The 25,353-nt window shown below is 44.2% G+C and overlaps 1 protein-coding gene across 1 annotated transcript in view; it reads left to right on the top strand.

Moving 5' to 3' along the window:
* Positions 1-945: 945 nt before the first annotated feature.
* Positions 946-25,353, top strand: part of TDRD10 (tudor domain containing 10) — a 47,129-nt gene continuing 22,721 nt past the window's right edge. The window contains exons 1-4 of the mRNA XM_068994166.1: positions 946-1,048; positions 1,975-2,033; positions 17,947-18,017; positions 18,660-18,816. Coding sequence (XP_068850267.1) covers positions 946-1,048; positions 1,975-2,033; positions 17,947-18,017; positions 18,660-18,816 — 390 coding nt within the window. The remainder of the gene's footprint in view (positions 1,049-1,974; positions 2,034-17,946; positions 18,018-18,659; positions 18,817-25,353) is intronic.

Below are 25,353 nucleotides of genomic sequence, written 5' to 3'. Positions count from 1 at the left end.
GAAGAGGTCGTGGGAACCTCCGGCTATAACTGGTCAGGCAGAAGCACAGCTGACCACCTGGGTTTGCAGGTGGCCGACCTCTGAAGGAGTCGGGAGGGAGGTTGGCAGTCCTGTGGTACTGACCCCTTAATCTATGAAATTGATGCTATCTCTGGGTAGAGAGTGTCAGAATTGAATTGAATTTTAGGCCACCCAGCTGGTGTCCGGAGCATCACTTGATGGTGTGGGAAAACTGCTCCCCTTACATTAGAACCTTTAACAGGTCCTGGGGATTAGGATGTGGATCACTTTGCAGGGGGTGGGGACGTTATTCTGCCTGCCACAGTACCTACTCGGCAATGTGGCGGTGACTGATCTGGCATTCCTCTAAAACTGTGGCTGGTTGGCTTTGCAGGAGATCCGGTTGGAAAGAAACTGCAGCATGTAAGTTGCTTCCTTTTGCTGATAAATAGGCCTCCTTCCACCCGGCAGCCTTCTCTTCCTCCTCCACATGCCTTGTCCTGCCCAGAGTTTAAGAGTCAATCTCAGCATTTCTTGCCTGTTGATTTTGACAGTCCTGCTTATGCTCAGTCACTTCAGTCCTGTCCCAACTCTGCAGCCTCACGGACTGTAGCCTGCCAGGCTTCTCTGTCCGTGGGGATTTTCAGGCAAGAATACTGGAGTGGGTTGCCATTTCCTTTAACCAGGAGATCTTCCCGACTCAGGGCTCGAACCCGCATCTCCTGTGTCTCCTGCACTGCAGGTGGATTCTTGACTGCTGAGCCACTGGGGAATCTGCTTTAACTATTAAGGATTAAAAAAGTCCAGTGGAGGGCTTCCTGGCCTGGAACCCGAGTCTGGAAGGAGGAAGGGAAACCCTCTGTCAGGAAGAGTATGGAGGCTTATGCAAGGCCCTGCTTGTTATGCCCAAACTCCTCTCGTTGGAGTTTGGCCTTGGGAGGTGCTATGCTAAGTCCTGCATTTGACAGGTCCTGGAGCAGCAGTGACTTCCGACCCTCTGCAAAAGTATCTGGGCAGAATGGCGCGTTGGAGGAGCAGAAATCTCCAAGTGAGTTAGCCTACGGGGTGGTGTTTGGTGCTAGGACCCTCAGACTGTAACCTGGATCCTAGTTAATCTACTCAGTTTGTGTTCAAGCATGAAACCTGGCATCCACCTAATCTGTCCTTGCTCTAATCAGCCCCCACATTTCTTTTCACATGGTGGACGTGCCACCCACTGTGCACACAGACCCTCAGTCACTGTCTCATCGGCTGCTTCTAACCCCATACTCTAATCCTTGCCTGTTTCCATTTCACTCTCCACCATCTCCAAAGTGACACCGCTCTAAAACATAGATGTGTTGATATCAGCTCTCTGATTAAACCTTTCACCTCCTCTCACAGCCAGTGGGTTCCCTGAGACTGCTGTGGGCAGCAGTCAGTGATTTCAGCAGTTGGCCTGGCCTGCCTTTCTTGCCCCTGCTTTTTCTGCTTGCCCACATGCAGTGTTTGGTCTAGCTATTCCCTACCCCATGCAAACTCCCAAACAAGCTGGGCCTTTTCCTGTGTCCATGTCTTTGCATGTGCTATGACCTCTGCCTGGATTCTCTTCCACCTCCCTCCTGCATTAATCCCCGTCCTTACCTCCTTCAGCTGACTGTTAACTTTGAAACTTCATTACTACCCCATTGAAAGTGCTGGATTCCTGGTGTGGTAATGACCCGTCCTCCCTGCCTCTCCTGCCCCAGAGATTGCGCTGCTGCCTTGAATTAGTGATGTCCAAGGCCAGTGCATAACTCGGAACCACTCCCATAATACTGACAAGTGTTTGCTGAGCCGTTGAATGCTGTTTAACTATTTTTTGTTCATGGAGGAGTAATGTTTGAAAGGGAGTGTGTGTGTATGTTTTAACATTGAGAAAAATGCGTCATTTATCTCATGTTCTAACTCCTCCAACCTTACACCTGCCTTTTTTTTTCTTTTTCACTATTTTAGAATTCAAGAAAAGAGAGACAGAGGTGTACATTGGCAATCTCCCGCTGGACATCTCTGAGGTATGCCTCACTCTGTGCATGGTTGCCTCTCATCTTCTTTGGCTTCCCCCATATGCCCTAAACCAACTCATAGTCAGCTCACGGTTTGCCTTGGGCTTTCCCAGTTTTAGCGTGAAGCATCCTCCATCCAGCCATCCGTGTGGACCTTGGTGGGTGGCCACCCTCCTCATCGCTTGGAATGGAGGGCTGCAGTAAGGCCGCTTCCCTTTGGGAAGGGGGCCTTATGAGGGGCCTTATGCCAATCCTTTGATCATAAGGAGCCGTGGGGTCTCAGTCAAAAAAACTATGCTCATTTCACTTTGAAATGAACCAGTTCAGTCAGTTAGCTGTGTGTTCAGAGAGTAGAATATAAACAGCCACATTTGACCCCAGGAATCTTCCTGTCTATCTGGGGAGGCCAGACCACCAAACCTGAAATAATTATAAAACAACATAAATATTTAAAATTTGTAATATGTACATTTGAACTACCGATGAAAAGAGAATGAAAGTGTAATCTGATTTGAGGCATCCCCTGGCTTTTTTTTTTTTTTTCTGGAGCATTTAAAATTTTTCACATTATGCAAAATAATGTGCCCAAGGCACTCTCAGCATGCTGAAAAATAAAGCATGCTCAAACTCAATCTTAGATGAAGCATGAGAGAAACTGACTTTTGTGGAGTCCCTGCTGCATGTCAGACATCTTTCAAAAATGTCCTGGTCTCGTGCCTGCTTGCCAGTTAGCTAAACTCAGTCTTCTCTGCTAAGTCGTACTTTATTCCTTTTAGGCTGTTACTATATTTTAATTATCAGATATGCTCCAGGAACCAGGCTAAATCCTTCAGTAGTGTGGTTTTATTAAATTCTCATAATAGCTCTGCATGGTGGGTGGTATCCCCATCTTGAAGATGAGGCAGACGAGGCTCCACGAGGTCCTCCTTAGCCAAGTACACAGACTCAGGGAGTGGTCAGCCAGGAGTTGAGTCCATTTCCACTGCCTGCAAGTACTCAACCACGTAATTGATAAGATGTGTAAAGAAATCACCATAAAAAGACATGGACCTATTAGATTTTTATCTGACAAAGAGAGAAAAAAATGGTATTGGAGCACAGAGAGTGAAGTAATTCATTTTGACCCAGTGAGTTAAATCTTGTTGAGTCAGAATGGATGTGTTGGGGGATGCTTGGAATCCGGGAGAAGGGAGTGTTGGGATCGACTCCCCTTCCCCTTGGCAGGCTGGTACAGCCCGTTACTTGACAGTGGGATGAAGGCAGGAGCCCTGCGGTGGTTGGTGCAGTGGTCTGGGGCAGGCGAGGCGCTGAGCGGCTCTGCCTCCTCTCTGCAGTGGGTCCCGTTTCACGGCCGGGCCCTGGGGGCTTGCTTGGCCATGCTGACCCACACTGTGTTATAGGGCACCTTTGGTCCTTGCCCACTTCACTAGAAAGCAACAGCGTTCTCCACAGTGGTTTCTTCCAACGTACAGAGACCAGCCTCCTAGGAGAGGAAACCCTTGAGTTAAAGAAGTAGGATTTTAAAAAGCAATGTCTGATTTTAACATTAGTGCCTGCCTTGTCGAGAACTGTGAAATGAGTGTCTGAGACTTTTACCTCCTTGCACAACAACAGACTAGCCTGCGGCAGTTTCACGGTTGTTGGTAGAAGATGAAAGTCTCAGATCAGAGATGACAGATGAATTATTACTCATAACAATAATAGTAGCTAGCATTTTACTTTATTAACATTTCTTTTTTTATTGAAATATAAATTACATGCCAAAAAATTCACTCTTGTAAAGCATAAAATTCAGTGGTTTTTAATATATTCACAAGGTTGCACAGCCATCACCATTAATTCCGGAATATTTTCATCATCTCGCAAGTGAATCTCATCATCATTAGCAGCGCTGCCGCCTCCTGTCTTCCTCCAGCCCCTGGCAGCCCCTGATCTACTTTCTGTCTCTATGGATCTGCCTGTTGTAGATATTTTATGTAAATACAGTCGTATAGTGTCTTTCACTTCGCGTAATGTGTTCAGGGTTCATACATTTTATAGCATGTCTCAGTACTTCTTTCCTTTTTAGGACTACAGTATTTATATGGATATATATCACAGTTTGTTTATCCATTTGTCACTGGACATTTGACCTGTTTCCACTTTTTGGCTTTGATGATAAATCTTAACCTGAACATGGGTGTGCAAGTTTCTGTGTAAATGTACGTTTCAGTTGTCTTGGAACCTAGGAGTGAAATTATTGAGTCACATGATAACTCTCTGCCAAACTGTTTTCCAAAACAGCTGTACCATTTCACATTCATACCAACAATGTGTGGGAATTCCAATTTCTCCACTTCCTGGCCCAAAACTATTATTGTCTGTCTGTTTGATTCTTGCTGTCTAGTAGATATGAAGTGGTATCTCACTGTGGTTTTGATTTGTGTTTTCATAGTAACTAATGAGCATCTTTTTATGTGTTTCTCTTTGTGTATATCTTCTTTGGAGAAATATCTTTTAGATCCTTTACCCAGTTTAAAATCAGTTCATCTTTTTTATTATTGAGTTGTAAGAGTTCTTTATATATTCTGGATACAGGTCTCTTATCAGATACATGATTTGTAAATATTTTCTCCCATCACTTGTGTTTTCTTTTGTCTGTATTATCCTTTGAAACACAAACGTTCAATTTTGATGCATTCCAATTTTCCATTTTTTTCTTTGGTTGCTTTAGGTGCCATATCTAAGAATCCATTGCCTAATCCAAGGTCACAAAGATTTACACGTATTCATTCTTCTAAGAGTTTTGTAGTTTTTGCTCTTACATTTAGGTCTGTAATCCTTTTAAAATTTCTTCTTGCTGCAGTTTGAGGTCGAGGTCAATTTCATTCTTTTGCATGTGGATATCCAGTTGCCCCAGCATCATTTGCTAAAAAGATTATTTTTTTCCCCCCGAATTATTTTGGCACCCTTGTTGCAAATCCATTGACCATGAATGGAGCAGTTTGTTTCTGGAGTCTCATTCTGTTCCACTGATCTGTATGTCTGTCCTTACGCCAGTGCTGCGCTTGCATATCGTAGCTTTGTAGTAAGTTTTGAAATTGATCTCACACTCAACTCTTGAGCCCAGTGGTTAGCATTCACCCCTCGCCAGTTTTCTGAAACTGGTCTTGTTGAGTATATGAGGAACCTTCATGATGCCGAATGGATTTAAAATCTTCAGATGCCTCTGTTTCCTTAATTATGATAGATTGGATAACCTCAAAGCCCTCTCACAAGAAAATACTTGGAAATAGAAGCTAAAATAGAAGAAATGCCACTTTTGACTTTTTATTTTGTATTGGCGTATGCAGCTGGTTTGGGGCTTCCCTGGCGGCTCAGCGGTAAAGAATCTGCCTGTAGTGCTGCAGACCTGGTTTCCACCCCTGGGTCAGGAAGATCCCTCGGAGGAGGGCATGGCAGTCCACTCTGGTACTCTGGCTTAGAGAATCCCATGGACAGAGGAACCTGGCAGTATGCAGTCCTCAGGGTCGCACAGAGTTGGACACGAGTGCACCAGCAGCAGCAAAGCTGATTGATAAACAACGTTGTGAGAAGTTTCAGGTGAACAGCGAAAGAACTCAGCCACACATATACATGTACCATTCTCCTCCAAACTCCCCACCCGTCTCAACTGCCACATAACACTGAGCAGAGTTCCATATGCTATACAGTGGGTCCTTGTTGGTTATCTATTTTAAATATGGCAGTGTGTACATATCCATCCCAAACCCCTAATTATCCCTTTCCCCCATCGTCCCCACCCCACCCCAACCCTGGCAACCACAAGTTTGTTGTCTAAGTCTGTGGGTCTCTGTTTTAGTTCATTTGTATTATTTCTTTTTAGATTACACATATAAGGGATGTCTTATGATATTTCTCTTTCTCTGTCTGGCTTACAGAGCTGCAGTGAACACTGGGGTGCATGTATCCTTTCAGATCATGCTTTTCTCCAGATATATGCCCAGGAGTGGGATTGCAGGGTCACATGGTAGCTCTATTCTTAGTTTTTTAAGGAACCTCCATACTGTTCTCTCGGAGAAAGCAATGGCACCCCACTCCAGTACTCTTGCCTGGAGAATCCCGTGGATGGAGGAGCCTGGTGGGCTGCAGTCCATGGGGTTGCTAAGAGTTGGACACGACTGAGCGACTTCACTTTCACTTTTCACTTTCATACATTGGAGAAGGAAATGGCAACCCACTGCCGTGTTCTTGCCTGGAGAATCCCAGGGATGGCGGAGCCTGGTGGGCTGCCGTCTGTGGGGTCGCACAGAGTCGAACATGACTGAAGCGTCTTAGCAGCAGCAGCAGCAGCAGCATACTGTACTCTATGGTGGCTGTATCGATTTACATTCCAACCAACAATGTAGAAGGGTTCCCTTCTCTCCATACCCACCAGCGTTTACTGTTTGTGGATTTTTTGATGTTAGACTTTCTGTCTGGTGTGAAGTGATATCTTGTCCAACTCTTTGTGACCCCGTGGACTGTAGCCCTGCGAGGCTCCTCTGTCCATGGAATTCTCCAAGCAAGAATACTGGAGTGGGTAGCCACTCCCTTCTCCAGGGGATCTTCCCAACCCAGGGATCGAACCTGGATTTCCCACGTTGAAGGTGGATTTTTTTTTTTCACCATCTGAGCCACCAGGAAGCCCCAATAATTAGAGATGTTGAACATCTTTTATGTGCCTCTTGAGAAATGCCACTTTAAAATACATAGCTGATTCCTAAGAAAGTAAGGAAAATTAAGAGGGCCCCAAATAAGCAATACCTTGAAAACTAGGAGGATCTGGTCAGTTCCCTAGGGTTTGTGCCTACTTCAAAACCTAAGGATTGGATTGGATTATAGCAGCCATGTTAGGGTAGGAGTTGACACTCGGGGCCTATGTGAGGAGGGGCATGGTATTCGACATCCCTGCAAAAGCAGGATGGTTGAAGGGCTGGCCCTCAGTGAAAGTGTGAGCCACAAAACTTTGCTTATTGGCCCAGGGTGGTGTTGAGAAAGTTAATCTGACTTGGCCAGGATCTGGGGCTGGTAGGGTAAGCAGTCTCCCTAAGAACATGTAGTAGGCCTGATTTCATGTGAATTGTAGTTTAAATTCATATTATTTACATGGTCTGGGAACCTTAAAGCTAAAATTTAACTTTTGATAAAAGCCCAAATCACAGAATAACATTTAAACTGTGAGTGAAAGGAAACTTCCAAAATCTGATAAAGAGTATCTACAGAAAATACGCAGAAAACATTATCACTTGGGAAACAGGTATTTTAAAATCAAGAACAAGACGCTAGTGCCTCTATCATTTCTGTTTAACATTTTATGCAATCTCTTAGCTAGAGCAAGTGAGAAAATAAAAAAGTGAGAGGTGTGAGAATTGGAAAGGAAAAAACAGTCATTATTTGCAGATGATTGTCTAAGTTGAAGCTCAGAAGACTCTTGGATATGTTAGAATTATTGACAGTTAAGGTGGTTGAATATAAGATAAATATACAAAAATCAATTGTGTTTCTATACAGAGAAAAAAATGCAAAGAGGTAGAAATGAATAAAAGTTGTGCAAGACATAGATACAGAAAATTAGGCTTTACTGAAAGACATTAAGGAAGACCTCAACAAAGAGGTGGATAAGAAGAGTCAGTTTTATGCTCCTTAAATTGATATATAGATTCAATACTATTGTGATGAAAATACCCAAAGGATTTTCAAAGAGCTTGACAAACTGATTCTAAAATGTACATGAAACAGAATAAATAAATGAATAAATGCACCTTTTTTGAAGAGGAAGAATAAGGGAGACAGGAGAGTAAATTTTCCCCTGTAATAATGATGACCTTGATGTGGATGCATTGCTAATTGTCAACATATGAAGCAGAAAAAGGCCAGAAATAGACCTACACGTATATGAAAACTTGGTGTGTATAATCAGGTGGCATTACAGATGAGTTGGGAAAGAAGGGACTATTCAGTAAACCGGTTCTGAGATGTTTCTTTATCCACACAAGAAAAACAAAATTGGACCTTTACGTTATACACTTATACACTGCATGGATTCTAGATGGATTAAGGACTTAACAATGTATGGTGTGTGATGGTGGGAAGTCGCTCAGTTGTGTCCGACTCTTTGCGACCCCATGGATTGTAGCCCACCAGGCTCCTCCCTCCATGGGATTCTCCAGGCAAGAGTACTGGAGTGGGTTGCCATTTCCTTCTCCAGGGGATCTTCCCAACCCAGGGATCAAACCCGGGTCTCCTGCATTGCGGGCAGATACAAATGCAATACTTCGGGACACAACTTGGATAGCTTTCCCTTTGAGATCAGGAACAAGATAGGAATACCGGCTGTTGCTGTTCCTGTCAACCTTGTACTGGTGGTCTTGGTCAGTGCAGCAGGCAAGGAAAAAGAGAGACACCAGAACGGGAAAGGCGGAGATAAGTGTCATTAGGGCAGGTGATATGATTGTGGCAGTAGAAAACCATGGCCAGTGACCTGTATTCCCAGCTTGTACCTTGCCTGTGAACCCTGAATTTGTCTATTCAGTTGCCTAGTCCTTATCTCTACTTGGGCAGCTAATAGGCGTTTCAAACTTAATGTGTCCAGCCTGCTCCTCCCACAGTCTTCCTCATCTCAGTAAATGGCCCCAAACCTGGGAAATACTCTTGTTTCATATCTCACATGTTTTTCACACTTCACATCCAATCTGTCAGCGGGTATAAAAATACACCTAGAATCAAACAGTCTTTTGCATCAGAAGGGAGGAAGAGAATGGAATATCTCTCTAAATTTGCCAAAATAAACAGTGGAAAGATAAAAAGGGAATAAAGATGGTGACCTCTGGGGGAGGGAAGGAAAAATGATAGAAGGGAAATGGAGGCACAATTTTATTTTATTTATTTAAAAAATTTTAAATGAATTTTTATTGGTGTTATTGTTTTATTGGAGTTTATTATTGTGTTAGTTTCTGCTGTACAGCAAGGGCATCAGCTTTGTGTTTACATGTATCCCCTCTTTTTGAAGGGACAGTTTATGAATTTACCTTGTGTTATTGTTTTGACTTTAAAATATATGAATGTTTTCATAATTGAGAGAATCAGAATGATCTATTAAAAAAGCACTCCCTAAAAACTGAAAACAAACTAGTGATATAATTAGTTTGGTGTCAGAGAATAGAATTATTCAAATTGAATAAGACTGGAAACAAACTAGTGATGTAATTAGTGGTGTCAGAGAATATAATTATTCAGATTGACCTTAGAATATGATATTTTGACTGTGTATCCTCAGTAGGATATATTACAAGCATAAAAAGAACTGCAAAGAATTCTTAAGCTTTGTTCAATAATTTTGTTGTCTGTAGTAATCCTGGTATTATTTGAACCTGTTATATATTTAAAGTAGGATATAATAACTAGTATTGTTAGGAATAAGGATTTTCAGCATAAGATAAATAACCATCTGTATGTAGCTCTATAGAAATTAAAATCCATGATTACAATGATTATTTTCCCTTTCAAAGATGCATATCTCCTAACTCTGCTGGTTGAAAGACCTTGGTGCTCTTAACAACCCAGTGGCAATAAGATCCTAGATTGCTCACTTTAAATACCAATTCCCCACTGAAAAGAACTAAACCTTCTTAGATTCCAGGTTTGGAGCTGTTATGTGCCAGGAAGCTAGAAACCTCTCAAAGGCTATTAGGGTTTGATTGAAGGGAAGGGAGAAGTTGTAATTAGACGTGAGATACTTTTTCCTTGGAGCTATGTGCTGGAATGTTTACAGATGTAGTGATGAGGTGATGAGATTTGTTTCAGAGATTTGTTTCCGAACAGCCTAATGGTTGGAGAAGGAAATGGCAACCCTCTCCAGTGTTCTTGGCTGGAGAATCCCAGGGGTGGGGGAGCCTAGTGGGCTGCCGTCTCTGGGGTCGCACAGAGTCGGACACAACTGAAGCGACTTAGCAGCAGTAGTGGCAGCAGCCTAATGGGAAGGAGAGGTATAGATGAAATGGACTTCCCTGGTGGCTCAGATGGTAAAGGAGACCCGGGTTCGAGCCCTGGGTTGGGAAGATCCCCTGGAGAAGGAAATGGCAATCCACTCCAGTACTATTGCCTAGAAAATCCCATGGACAGAGGAGCCTGGCAGGCTGCAGTCTGTGGGGTCGCAAAGAGTCGGACACGACTGAATGACTTCACTTCAATGGTATGGAGAGGTATAGATGAAATCAGAGTGTCCCTGAGTTAAGAATTTTTTTTCTGGGCAAGGCTTTCCTGGGGACTCGTGCTATAGCACAGAGGAGCGAAAACAGGGAACAGGTACCCTTATTTGCTCCCTTTTCTTTTGAATTAAGGCTACAGGTATATAGGAATTTGTTATACTGTTTTCTAGACATGTTTAAAAAGTTGGCTTAAAGCTCAACATTCAGACAACTAAGATCATGGCATCTGGTCCCGTCACTTCATGGGAAATAGATGGGGAAACAGTGGAAACACTGTCAGACTTTATTTTTTTGGGCTCCAAAATCACTGCAGATGGTGATTGCAGCCATGAAATTAAAAGACGCTTACTCCTTGGAAGGAAAGTTATGATCAACCTAGATAGCATATTCAAAAGCAGAGACATTACTTTGCCAACAAAGGTCCGTCTAGTCAAGGCTATGGTTTTTCCAGTGGTCATGTATGGATGTGAGAGTTGGACTGTGAAGAAAGCTGAGCACCAAAGAATTGATGCTTTTGAACTGTGGTGTTGGAGAAGACTCTTGAGAGTCCCTTGGACTGCAAGGAGATTCAACCAGTCCATTCTAAAGGAGATCAGTCCTGGATATTCTTTGGAAGGTCTGATGCTAAAGCTGAAACTCCAATACTTTGGCCACCTCATGCGAAGAGTTGACTCATTGGAAAATACTCTGATGCTGGGAGGGATTGGGGGCAGGAGGAGAAGGGGATGACAGAGGATGAGATGGCTGGATGGCGTCACCAACTCGATGGACATGAGTTTGAGTGAACTCTGGGAGATGGTGATGGACAGGGAGGCCTGGAGTGCTGCAGTTCATGGGGTCGCATTGAGTCAGACGCAACTGAGCAACTGAACTGAACTGATACATGTTTAAAAGTTTCCAAATAAAAAGAGAGGGAGAAGGTGGGATGATTTGGGAGAATGGCATTGAAACAGGTATAATATAAGAAACGAATCGCCAGTCTAGGTTTGATGCAGGATACAGGATGCTTGGGGCTGGTGCACTGGGATGACCCAGAGAGATGGTATGGGGAGGGAGATGGGAGGGGGGTTCAGGATTGGGAACGTGTACAGCCGCGGCGAATTCATGTTGATGTATGGCAAAACCAATACAGTATTGTAAAGTAAAAAAAAAAAAAAAATGACATAAGAACAAGCAAAAAGAGGGTCCTGTGGGCCAAAAATGGGACAATTCATGTTTCAAAAATACTAATGACTACCTTTGATTAAAACTTACTAGTGATAAAAAGCAATGATTTGTAGTGATACCTAAAGAAATAATACATAAACTCACTGGACACATTGAAGACAGCAAGAAATAGTTCAGTAATATAAAACTTGGTGTTTAAAGGAAAAGGTTAAGTGTTTATTTTGCTTTTCCAACACCAGTGCCATTTCAGGGCAAATGAATAACCCTAGTGAATGAGAGAAAGTTCTTTACAGAGGAGCTCTCGCTCATAAATGCAGAAGAAACGATTGAAAATCATCATTTTGCAAACCATAATACCTGTTTCAGACGGTGGTTATCAGAGCATGGTAAGTTCATTAGATAAAATATTGATGGGCAGTTTTATAATGAAAGGATCAGGCTGTTACTGTCTGAATTTGTCGATTAATTTAGCGTCGCTTAAAGTGAGACAACCAGGTGTAAGTCTCCTAAAGTGATGTCATATTAGTGAGGAAGATCTCACACTATCTGTAAAGCATTCTAGCCAAAAATGTACATAATAGCCTATATGTGAAAGCTCCGGGGCTAACTTCTAGTCTAAAGGAAACGGGGGTGGGGAAAGAAGATCAAGTTAAATGCTTACAATAAGGAAGCAGTTTTACTCTTTGTCTACAGAACAGCTGGCCTGGTCTATATTACAAGTCAAAGTCATGGGAAAATTAAAGCGGGGAGATCTGATCTAAACACGTTTAGAAGAGACCTAGGGGAGATGATGACCAAACAGAATAAGCAGCCCTTGTTCTGACCCTGACTGCGACAAACGGTCGTTCAAAGATATTTTTGAGACAGTTAGTTGATGACATTTGTCTGTTAGTTGTTTGTAGTTTGATAAGTCACCTCTCTGACTTAGTATGTCTGCTTAATACCGTTGAACTCACCATGCACATTTCTCATTGATTTTAACTGATTATCTCTCTTTCCTAAATACGATCAGTCCCAGGGGCTAAGACTCCACACTCCTAGTGCAGGGGGCCCGGGTTCAGTCTCTGGTCAGGGAACTAATCCCACGTGTTCCAAATAAGACTTCTCATGCTGCAAGGAAAATCAAAGATCCTGTGTGCTGCAGCTAAGACCTGGTGCACCCAAATTAATAAATCATAGGTGGAAACCTAGAGCCTATTATACAGAGTGAAGTAAGTCAGAAAGAGAAAAACATTATATACTTGCACATGTATATGGGATCTAGAAAGATGATACTTCTGAAATTATTTTCAGGGCAGCAGTGGAGACACAGAACAGACTGAGGGACACGGGGAGGTGGGCAGAGGGGAGAGGAAGGAGAGGGTGGGATGTATGGCGAGAGAAGCATGAAAGTGTACATGACCGTATGTAAAATAGATAGCCGATGGGAATTTGCTGTATGACTCAGGGAACTCAAACTCTGGAACCACCTAGAGGAGTGGGATGCGGAGGGAGGTTCAGAAGGAGGGGGCTTATGTTTACCCATGGCTCATTCATGTTGATGTTTGGCAGAAACCAACACAATTCTGTAAAGCAATTATTCTTCAGTTAAAAAAAAGAAAAAAAGAGATCAGCCCCAGGAGGGGAGAGACTTTGGGTACCTTGTTCATGGCACGAAAGACATTTTCTAGCAGAGTAGGCACTTAATAATCATTTGTTGAATGAATTAGAGGAAGAGGACAGTGAGTACAGACAAGTTTTTCAAGGATTTTTGTAATAAAGAAGGATAGGAAGCGGGGTGGGAGCAGGAGGGGGTTGTAAGGTCAAAGCTGTTACCTGTCTTTAAGTATTTAGATAGTAAATATTAGAGCTCATTTGTATGCCCATCCAATGGGGATGCAGGAAAAAGAGGAGATCGTTTAGTATGAAAGACCTTGAGAAGGTTAAGAGGGGTTGTCTGGAGCAAGGACGGGTCTTCTGTGTAGAGGGGTGCACACGGGTACAGGGAGGTTGACTGATGTGGTGGCAGGGGGTGGGTGTTCCTTTTGATTGCTTGTCTCTCCTCAGCGAAGAATCAGGGTTATCTGCTGAGTAGAAAGAGGGCAAGGAAGGTCTGAGTGGAAGTAGACTGCAGTAGTTTCGTGGGGGAGGCTGGTGGTTGATGATTAGGAATACGTAGTAGGAATGCTGGAAGCACTAAACCAGGAAATGGCCCACAGTCAGGGATCAACCACAGTGGAAAGAGGAAGGCAAGGGCCGGTGGGGCGAGGCAGGGCGGGGCAGAACGGATGGCCAGAGAGTCAGGATAGGGTCAGGAGTTTGCGGGATGGTGGGAAAGTGGCCGAGTTTGAAGGATCACAGCCCCAGAGAATAGCGCTGGGGAACTAGAGATGTGAGAAGGAAGGGTGGTTAGAAAGCAGGGACTCGAAGTTGCCGTTTGGAGGTAGGCAGTCATTGGTAATAGTGGGGTCCAGGGTGTGTCCTGGGAGGAAGGGAGCTCAGGTGACGGGGATACCGCTCTTGGTCCCTCTCTCTCCTCTGTGTGTTTTCTCTTTATCACTTTTACCATTTCATACATTTAAAAAAGTGTATCTGTGTTGGCACATACATGCAATGCCAATAAACATTCAGAGGCTTAGCTTGTATCGTAGGAAACTGCTGCTACTTGACCAGTCTTTATCTGCACAAATGTCAGACCACATGGCTCAAACGTTTCCCGGTTTTGCCACTTTCTTTGCTTTCTTTCTTTTGACTGTGCTGGGTCCTTGTTGCTTTGCCTGGGCCTTCTCTAGCTGCATGGCGCGGGGGCTGCTCTCCAGTTTCGATGGAAGGCTTCTCACGGTGATGGCTTCTCTTGTTCCTGAGCACAGGCTCTGGGTGCTCAGGCTTCAGGAGTTGCAGCTCCTGGTCTCCAGAGCAGGGGCTCAGTAGTTGCGGCAGATGGGCTTGCTCCGTGGCACACAGGGTCTTCCCCAGCCAGGGATTGAACCCGGGTCCCTGGCACTGGCAGGCAGATTCCTATCCACCATGCCACTGGGAAGTCCTTTGGCCACCTTAGACAGAGCTTCAGTGCACTGACGTGTACGCATGTCTACATGCGTGTCTGTAGGACCTCACCTGGGTGTGGGGCCAGAGCCGCACGGTGCACATGGCTGGACCAGGAGGGGAGAGAAGCCCCCCCCACTCCTGCCAGCAGCAGCAGCAGCAGCAGCAGCAGCAGCAGCATTCCTTTGTCCTTACCAACACCAGCTTGGTGTTGTCCAGCTGCTAAATCACTGCTGTCTGGTGGATATGGAATCATTTAGCATGCAGGTAACTGCCATAACCTTCTGCCTGTCTGGCACGAAGGCAGTGGTCCATAAATGCGTGTGCCATAACTATTGGCAGGCTACAGTAGATGTTTTTTTGTAATGATTGATTGAAAGGAGTGTTTTAATAAGTGAAATAGGTTATGAAGCAGAGGCTGCTGTATGATCCCTCAGTCTCTCTGTACAGTACTCCTGTTTTGGTGGTTAGATTATGGGTGATATCTCGATTTTGCTTATCTGTATTTTTAAGCTTTTCTATAGTAAAGATTTAATGCTTTGATAATTAAAATATCCTAATAACTAATTTTCATTATTTAAAATGATATATAAAAGATACCCTAAGGGGTATGAGGCAATTTTAGCTTAATGTATTAAGCTTCCTGTCAAATCTATAGTAAAAAAATTTTTAAATAAACTGAACTATTAAGGGGCAGAAAAATAATGTCATAGGTTATGCCTTTAGATTTTCGTAGTTCCCTATGCTAACTATCAATAAGAGCAGCATCTGCTGTAGGATGACCTCACTGATATCGTTGATTGATGAACCACGGATGGAAAGATGTCAGCAGGTTTCGTTTCTGTTTGTATGTGTGTGGTAGTAGTGGTGGTTCTTCTCTGTCCTTACTCTCTAGCACCTTTTCTGAAAATGAGTGCTTCCTGAATCAGTTTGATACCAGGGAACAGTAGTTTTTGACCTTGGCTGCATATTGCCATCATCTTTTAAAAACCATTGATAAAAATACTGCTTTAGTCTCAACCTCGGAGATTCTGATTTTGTTCATCTGGGGTGGGCCAGACATCACTCTGGTAGGTAGTTTGGTTTTTTTTTTTAAAGTAACTTTCCAGCTGAATCTTATATGCAATCAGAATTGAGGATCATTGCTATAGGAGAAGGGTTTGCCAAGTTTTCTGTAAAGGGTCAGATGCGTGCATGCTAAACCGCTTCAGTTGTGTTTGATTCTGTGTGACCCCGTGGACTGTAGCCCACTAGGCTCCTCTGTCCATGGGATTCTCCAGGCAAGAATACTAGAGTGGGTTGCCGTGCCTTCCTCCAGGGGAATCTTCCCAACCCAGGGATGGAACCCGCCTCCTGGCAGGCAGGTTCTTTACCACGAGCACCACCTGGGAAGCCCCAGAGGGTCAGGGAGTAAGGTTTCATGCTTTGCAGGCCATATGCCTCTGTTGCGGACACTCTGCCACTGGGGCATGAAAGCGGCCGCGGAGAAGACGTAAGTGCATGTGGTGGCTGCACTCCAATAACCCTTAGGAAAAGGGTGGCGTGTTGGATTTGGCCCAAGGCTGTGGTTTCCTGACACTGAAGGTACAAAAATATGGGAGTTTTCTCTTATTTTATTTCACCTTTTATTCATTGCTTTATTTTTGGCTGTACCACATGGCTTTGGGGATATTAGTTCCCTGACCAGGGATTGAACCCATGCCCTTGGCAGTGAAAGCACAGAGCCCTAACCCCTGGACCACCAGGGGATTCTCTCTTTTAATGATAGCAAAATCTGACCAGAAGAAAGGTTTCGTTTTGCATGATATCATGAAAAGAATGCCACATTTGAGGTTAGAAGCCTTGAGTTCAAATCTTGACTCTAAATTAGCTGTGTAATCTTAGGGCAGTCACTTAATCTCTTTTATGCATTTGAGAACGAGGACAATAATAATATACACTTCATAGGGTGGTTTTAAAGATCAAATGGAATAGGCATATGATAGTGCTTTATAAACTGAAAATGCTGAGCACATATTGCTTGTTCTCACAAACTGCTTGTTGCTCAGCATCTTGTAGATTCATGTGTAATAAACATTAAATATTTAAAAGTAAAAGCAAATTAGAAAATTTGAATTTAAATGTAATATAAATATGAAGACTTGGAAAAATGAGCCATACATTATACATTTCTCTTCCCTTGCCAACAAAGTGACTTTTGATTGGTAATAACAGAACATGGTATAAATATACATTTTCCCAAAGTAGAATTTTCTTGGGAAACGTGGGTTTTCATCACAGGTGTGGGATTTGCAGTGGGAATGGCCAGCGGGGAAGCTGGGGAAGGTGAAAGTGGGGAGGTGCAGGTAGGAGTTGACTGGGAGGCCTGAGGGGAAGCTGCGGCCGTGGGCAGCACATCCGTGACCTGCAAGAACGCATTTTCAGCGGAGCAGGAACAGCGGCCAAGCTGCAGCCAGGAGGGAGTGGGCGGGGAGGAAACAGAGGCAATAGGCGGACACGGCTCTTTCTACACATTTGGCAGAAAAAGAAAAAATAGGGTGTCGCTCAGAAGGGCATCAGGGTTGGGTAGATGTTATCTCAAAAAAGGGAGGGCAGTCGTGGTTGGAGGCCAGGGGTGGGAGTGGGAGAGGGAGCCCGAGGGCAGGCAGCAGGGAGAGCTGAGAATTAGATGGAGAGACGTCCAGGGGAGGGGATCGTATCCCCCGGCGGTAGAGGCCTGGCTGCAGTGAGGAGAGTTGGGGTGGTTGGTAGGGGTGGGGAGCCTTACAGAGCAGGCATGGCAGACAGCTCGATCAGCAGCTGACCGGAGATGAGTGTGCTCCCTCCACGCGCTGCCCCTCTGGACTTGACTTTTACTCTTAAACGTCACTCCACCCCATCGGTTAAACAGAGATCACGCGTTTATGAACTCTAAGCTCCTTGAATTCGAGACTTAAGTCAAGTTCAAATTCATATCTCCTGTAACGCTTGGCGTAAAGCTTGTGGGTAGCCCATGTTTGCTGTTGGACGTGTCAGGAAAGAAATGAAGGGAAGTTGCCATGAATACAGGACTGAGTCAGCAGACTCAATTAAAAATGTCTTCCCGCCTAGGTAGCGATGAAAGGGAGATAGCCTAGAGATTCCTAATAAATTGAAAGTCACTTCCACCTGGGAGCCCACCCTGATCACTTCTTTTCTCTCCAAATTTGGGTTAGATACCCAGACTGTGTTCTCCCAGAGGCCTCTGTACTTCCTCATGGAATTTCACACCGTCTGGTAAAACGACCTGTTTTACTTGATTGTCTTGTCAGGGCCCCACACGTCTGTTGAACTGCAGTTGAAGGCAGCGCTTACATCCTTCTTGTCTCTGTATTTGCATCGCTGAGCACAAAGCCTGGCACACTCAGGCACATCATTGGTTCTCCTTAAGTCTTTGTTCAGCTGATAGCAGCCTAACTGGTTGGGGATCCAGCTGTCAGTTTTGTCTTCAGGTCTCTGAATCACTTTTAAACCCGCTGTTGCAGGAGGAGATTCGGTGCCTTCTGAAGGACTTCAGCCCTCTCCATGTCCACAGAGTCCAGAATGGCTGCAGATGGTAATGACTGTTCTTCCTTTGTTTTCTTTGGGAAGCAACTCCTTTCCTCTTTGTCCATTTTGCTGATGCACTGATATTGCAGACCAGCTCAACAACTCCCAAAGCCACGCCCACTGCAACTTGGCAGAGGGACGTTTGGGAAACCCCCTTCCCACATTTAACCCTCTGACTCTGCAGCTAATACTACCTTATCCATACAACCTTGGGTTAGAAATCCAGAGTCCTGGGTTTGCTTTTGGTCTTGTCCTTTTTCTGTTTTCTGACTCGAAGCAAGTTAGTGAACCTCCCTCAGCCTTGGTTGCCTCTGAAATCTGGACCTACTCATATTTTTCCTTTCTTATGTTCAAGGCCGTAAAAGGACTTTGAACTTCCGTGGGGAACAGTGTGAAGGAAACGCAGAGCCATGCCCTGTGGTATATGCCGAAAGGGGCAGTGCATGTCTCCCGGTCCCCAGGAACCCCAGGACCAGCTCCCCCACTGCCCAGCCCAAACCTGGGTGTCGTGGTGGCCTCCCTGTGCGTTAGGAGTGGCCCAGCCGCTCTCCTGTCCCCGCAGAGGGGAGAGGAGACCATTCCTCCGCTCAGCACCTGCCTGCAGGTCTGTTTGAGCTGGGCTCAGAGCTGCCCTCTCCTTCCTTTGCAGCTTCGCATTTGTAGATCTGGGCTCTATGCAGAAAGTGGCACTTGCGATCCAGGCGCTGAATGGGAAGCTCTTCCACAAGCGAAAACTGTACGTGAATTCCAACAACAGGTCTCCCAAGAGGACCCCTGAGGAGACTGAGCGGCCCCAGGAGCTTCTGGTGGGTGCCTGGCTGTGGAGAGGGGTTGCTCTGCGGTCACTTTAAAAAAATTTTTTAAATTTGTTTAGTTTTGGCTGTGCTGGGTCTTCGTTGCTACCCAGGCTTGCCGTAGTTGCGGCAAGCAGGGGCTCGTCTCTAGTTGCGGTGCGTGGGCTTGCCATTGCAGTGCTGCTCTCGTTGTGGGGCGTGGGCTCTAGGGCACATGTGGGGCACTTCGTTGTTACTGTCAAGCTCTAGAGGACAAGCTCAGTAGTGGTGGCACGTGGGCTTAGCTGCCCCATGGCACATGGGATCTTCCCGGACCAGGGGTCAAACCTGGGTCTCCTGCATTGACAGGCTGATTCTGTTTACCACTAAGCCACCAGGGAAGCCCACCTGTGGTCACTCTTCAGAGCTTAGATGACCCTGCTTTCTGTTCTCTCTCTCTGTCCCATCTTACAGTGGTCAGAACGGGGGCTGGGGTGAAATTAGGGAACTTTATGACTTTAACAGTCAGGAGCAAGGTTGGTATAGAAAACCTGGGACTTTGAAATGAAAGGAAGGCTATGTTCTTGGCAAAGACAAAAAGGGTTATTAGGCAATTCAGTCAGGGCTTTTTCCACCTGGGTTACTGAAATTGAGGTTTCTACTTGTTTAACGCAGCAAACAATTGTATCTGTTGTTTGCATAGCCTTGTTCTGGCTGCTGGTGTGGAAGGTAAGGAAGACAAAAGTGAGTAAAACCTGATCCTTCCTGGTAGGAAAACAAGTGTGAGGCCTGGGAACGTGAGAGTTAATGGTGGGGCAGTGCCTAGTGGGGGCTTCCTTTGTGGACAGAGAAGAGAAGGCCCATGACTAACCTCCAGGAGCTTCCCTCCAATGATTTTTTTTTTTGAGCTTCCCTCCAATGAAGCCAGCTCTATGTAGGTGAAGGTGAACCAGAAGCAAATCTATTTGTTTTTCTTTGCTGTAGAAGAGTTCAGAAAGTAGGGAGTCCAAGGGTGGTATGGGAACTCCATGATGCTAACCAGGGTTCCAGGTGGGAAGAAGGGGAGAAGCAGAGGGTCCAGAGCCTATGTTCTCATAAAAGGCACATTCTCAGGAGCCCTACCACAATTTTGCTTACATTTTGTTAGGGAGAGCTGCAACTGGTGACCTTCAGTGCAAAGGAGGCTGGAAAATGTAGCTTTTAAAATAGGCACACTGTTGCTAAACTTGGGAATCTGTCAGCAAGGGAAGAGACAATGCCTGTTGGCAGGCAATTAACAAGGTCAGCCAAGGCTGGAGAAGTTGGAGATGGGAGTTGAGAGGCGGATTAGAATCTCCACAGTAAGAGTGCCAGAGGTGGCTCCCTTTGCTAGTTGCAAACTGTTTTTCCTCCTTTCTCTTTAAACCCTCTCTCTCGGAAGGGCAGGCTGTCCGATTACGCCACATACTGACCTTCTTGGTTGCAGTCACCTGGCATTCTCACTGTTGTGCTCTGTTATTCATTGGTAACTTTAGCATCTGACTCACCGTCTTTCTCTCCTACTGACACTCAGATTGTGTCCTGTGGATGGTCTATCTAAGAGTCTGATCCCTTATCTCCTAGACCATTTATCTTCAGTGATCTCTCCTTTCACTTGGTCACAGTTTCCCGTTCCCTGAATTATATCTCAGACCTTGTCATGGCTCATAATTGAACATCTCCAAAATATCATTTGGAGCACCCCACTCTGCCCCTCACCACTTCCCTGCATCTCTCTTACTCTAGAAGAGCAGTTCTCAAGCTTTAGCAGCATCAGGGTCATCGCTGAGCTTGTTAAACAGCTTGCTGAGCGCTACCTGCAGAGATGCTGATTGAGTGCATGTGGGGTGGGGCCTGAGAATTGTGGCGCTATGCCACGAGTGCCAAGTGGCGCTGGCACCCCTGGTCCTGGGACCACTTTTTGAGTAGCAAGGCTCTAAAACCCCCAGTCTAACAATCAGACACACTGGGACTCAAAACACTACCCCTACCACTTCTTCACTATTCAACACTCTACTCCCTCACTTCCCTTCTTAGCTTAGATTCCATGAATTTGCCTTCATTCAAGTTACCTTAATTCCCTTAGTTCACTAAGTCACATCTTGCACAACTCCTCTCCTAGTTGAACTCAGCCATCAACCTCTCTGAACTGCTGAAAATAATTCACACCACCTTGCTCACGGCTCTCAGTTTTAGGTATGGTGATAGCTTTCCCACTTCTTCACACTGACCTGTCTTGGAAATCTCGAACCTTTTCTGTTGTTATGTCCAATCTGCTATTAAGCTCCTCTAATGCATTTTTCATTTCAAATAGTGTAGCTTTCAACTTCCATTTAGTTCTTACCCCCCATTCCTCAGCTGAGCTTCTCCTTTACTCTTTTTGGCTGGGCCTTGAGGCATGTGGCGTCTTGGTTCCACACGTGTGTGCTTGAGTGCTGAGTCGCTTCAGTCGTGTCCGACTCTTTGCGACCCTATGGACTGTAGCCTCCCAGGCTCCTCTGTCCATGGGATTCTCTAGGCAAGAATACTGGAGGGGGTTGCCATTTCCTACTCCAAAGGATCTTCCCGACCCAGGGATTGAACCCATGTCTCGTACGTCTCTTGCACTGGCAGGCGAGTTCTTAATCACTAGCGCCACCTGGGGAGCCCCCTTCGTTCTCCAACCAGGGGTCAGACCAGGGCCCCTGAAGTGGAAGCACAGAGTCTCAACCACTGGACCACCAGGGACATTCCTGAACTCTTTCATCTTTTCACCCATTTTGTTTATCTTTTCTTCCAGGTTCTTTAATATACTTACTGTAGTTACAAAATTATTTTCTGCCAATTCCAACATCTGGGCCACTTGTGGCTCTGCTTTTGTTGACATTTACCTCCTTGCTTAAGAGTAAAGGCTTCTTACAGTAATTTTTTACTGTATGTTGGATACTGTGGATGTTGTATTACAGAGACTTTATATTATGTTCTTTAAATAGTGCTGATTTTTTTTTTCCTAGCCAAAATGAAGTCACTAGCTGGTCTTTTGATCTTATTAAAGTTGGTTTTCTTTTTTGGGGACTGGTATACTCGACAGATGTATGGCTGGATGGCGTCACCGACTCAATGGACATGAGTTTGAGTGAACTACGGGAGTTGGTGATGGACAGGGAGGCCTGGTGTGCTGCGATTCATGGGGTCGCAAAGAGTCGGACACGACTGAGCGACTGAACTGAACTGAACTGATACTTCACTTTGAGCCTTTGTTCTTAGGCAAATCCTTTTCCTCAGATCTGACCTTGTAGGCTGAAGGTGTCAGGGTACTTACCATGCTCCACTCCGGCTGGGCTGGAACTCCGTTATCTTCCCAGCATCGTATTGATACCTGTATTCCTCTCTTAGCTCACTCTCCACCTTCTACAGCAGCTCTTCTCTCTAAGGCCTCCCAGGACCTACCCTGCATATGGGCAGCTTAGGATTCAGCCAAGCACCTGGGTTTAGCCCCTAGATTTCTGGGGCTTTTCTGTACTCCTTTCTCAGTGGTACCCCATCTCATAAATTTCTGGCACCAAACCTCTTCTGTGTGTTTCTTCTGCTCAGGGGGACTGCCACTGACTGCCCAGCTCTGCTTGCCTTGGCTGTGAATTGGGAAAATGCACCCCCGCAAGGGGCCAGGGGCAATGTGGGCTCCTGGCCCGTGCTTTCCTTTTCTTAGGCAGATTGCCCTCTGCTATTCACTATCATTAGTGTGTACCAGAAACAGTTAATTTGTATATTTTGTCCAATTTTACAGTTGTTTGGGTAAGTACTGTCATGCCAGAACCAGGTACTAGTAAGAGTGTTTAGAGGCTCACCGTCTTCCTCTTGGGATGAATATCATTTCTCAGGACCATTTCTGGTGCTTTTGCATTAGAAATCAGTAAACAAAAGATGAACACTTATCTCCATGCTTTTGGGAATTTAAAAACATATTTCTAAAAAAATATATATATATATATGTTCCTAAGTAAATAACGTGTAGGTCAAAGAAGACATTATAAGAGAAATTTAAAAATACTTAAGAGGACGTTCCTGGTGGTCCAGTGGTTAAGACTTCAGGCTTCCATTATGGGGGGCATGAGTTCAGTGCCTTGTCGGGGAACTAAGATCCTGCATGCCACACAGCTCAGCCAGAAAATTTTTTTGAAAAAGTTCTTAGAACTGAACAATACGGACAAGTTTTTCTCATCGAAAGCTGTGGGGTGTATGTGCTCTAGAGCCCACAGGCTACAGCTGTTGAGCCCATGTGCTGCAGATTCTGCAGCCCATCACCCAGAGCCTGTGCTCCGTAACAAGAGAAGCCACCGCAACGAGAAGCCTGCTCACTGCAGCAGAGTAGCCCCCGCCCACTGCAACTAGAGGAAGGCTGTGCGCAGCAACGAAGACCCAGTATGACCAAGAAAATAAAAAAGTTGACTGCAGCAAAAGCAGTACTTATGGGGAAGTATGTAATATTGAATGCTTAAACGAGCAAAGGAGACATGGTGAAAATAAATGAGCTTACAGTTGATTGAAGTAGGTAAAAAGTAAAAATAAACCCAAATAAAGAACAGACAAAATTAAAAAAAAAAAATCTATTTATTTGGATGCACCGGATCTTAGTGGAGGCATGCAGGATCTTTAATTGTGGCACGTGCGGTCTAGTTCCCTGACCAGGGATCAAACCCTGGCCTTTTTGCATTGGGAGTACAGAGTCTTAACCACTGGACCACCAGGGAAGTCCCAGCAAAAATTTTAAAGCAGAGTTTTTCTAAATTAAAAATTCTGTGGACTTCCCTGGTGGTCCGGTGGTTAAGAATCAGCCTGCCAATGCAGGGGACACTGGTTCCATCCCTGTGCCAGGAAGATCCCACGTGCCACAGGGCAGCTACGCTCGTGGGCCACAGCTGAGCCCACATTCTAGAGCCCACACGCCGCAGCCGCTGAAGCCAGTGCGCCTAGAACCTGTGCTGTGTGTGCGCCAAGAGGGGCCACCGCAGCGAGAAGCCCGCGCACAGCAAGGAGGAGCGGCCTCCGCTCGCCCCAGCCAGGAGGAGAACCTGTGGAGCAGCTAAGGCACAGCGCAGCCATTAATCAGTACGTAAAAACGGCACTTCTTGTTTCCCTTTCATAAAACAATTTTTAATTTTGTAAACAAAGCTGTAGTTATATGTCAGTTATATCTCCGTAAAACTGGAGGGGAAACAAGAAGCGTAAAAAACAAAGCTTCAATAGAGGGATCAATAAAGTCAAAATTTGATTCTTTAAAGAGATTAATGAAAAAAACTTTTGGAATGATTAATTAGAAAAAAGAAAAGAGAATAAATAAACATTAGTATTAAAAAAGAGATCATAACTATAGACGTAGCTGATATTAAAATATAAGCTAATAAATTTGAAAACTTAGAAGAAGTGGACCTGTTTTTTAAAGTATATCATTTTCAAAACTAATATAAGAACCTGTATCTTAAATAAGAACCTGTATCTTATAGTCCTATATCTGTAAAGCAGTTTGAATCAATGTTTAGAATCGTCTTGTAAAGAAAACACCGAGCTCTGATTGTTTTATAGGCAAATTTACTGAATTTTCAAGGAACAGAAAATTCCGATATTATATAAATTCTTCTAAGGAATAAAGGAGATACTTGTTAGTTCATTCTTTGAGGCCAATATAATCTGATAACAAATCAGGCAGGAGATTATGAGAGAAATAAATTGCAGGCTGGCTTCTCTAACATGAATACACATGCGATGTTTCTAAACAAAATATTGGCAAAATGAAGTCAATATTGGCTGATGGAGATTGTAATGGCAGTTGGATTTTTTCCAAAAATACGGAAATTTAACATTAGAAAAATGACAAGTCTGGAGTTCCATGGTTGCCCAGTGGTTAGAATTCTGGGTTTTGACTGCCATGGCCTGGGTTCAGACTCTGGTCAGGGAATTGAGATCCCACAAGCAAGCTTTATGGTAAGGCCAGGGAAAAAAAAGAAAAATAAAGAAAAACAATAACTCTTTCACTACATTAACAGATTAAAGAATGAAAACCATATGATCACTTTAGACACAGCAAAAGCATTTGATAAAATTCAGCACTAATTTATGATTTAAAAATAAAGATTTTTAGCAGCTCGAAGTGAAAAGTTATTCTTAACCTGATAAAGGCTATCTTTTAAAACTCTACAGAAAATAATATTTCAATAGAAAAACATAAACATTCTCATTAAAAAATAGGAACAAGACATGGATATACTTTTTTTTTTATGGATATACTTTTATCTAGTAAGGTAAGGGAAATAAGTTAAAGGCATAAATACTGGGATAGGAGAAACAAAGTTCATTATTTACAGATGATGTTTCTTTACATAGAAAAACTTAAATACTAAATTATTAGAAATATTTTAATAAGGTAGTTTGATATATATCAGATATATATAAATCAGTTTTATTTATATTTCCATGAATAAACAACAGAAAATAGTTTTTTAAATGTAACATTCATAAGATCAATTTAAAAAATTAAGGTACATAGAAATGAATCCAGTGAAAGGTGAGCACGGC

Source organism: Capricornis sumatraensis, chromosome 2 (genome assembly GCF_032405125.1).
Source record: "Capricornis sumatraensis isolate serow.1 chromosome 2, serow.2, whole genome shotgun sequence".
Taxonomy (NCBI): domain Eukaryota; kingdom Metazoa; phylum Chordata; class Mammalia; order Artiodactyla; family Bovidae; genus Capricornis; species Capricornis sumatraensis.
The sequence above is the reverse complement of the archived record's forward strand: the minus strand, read 5'-3'. Positions and strand labels throughout refer to the sequence as shown.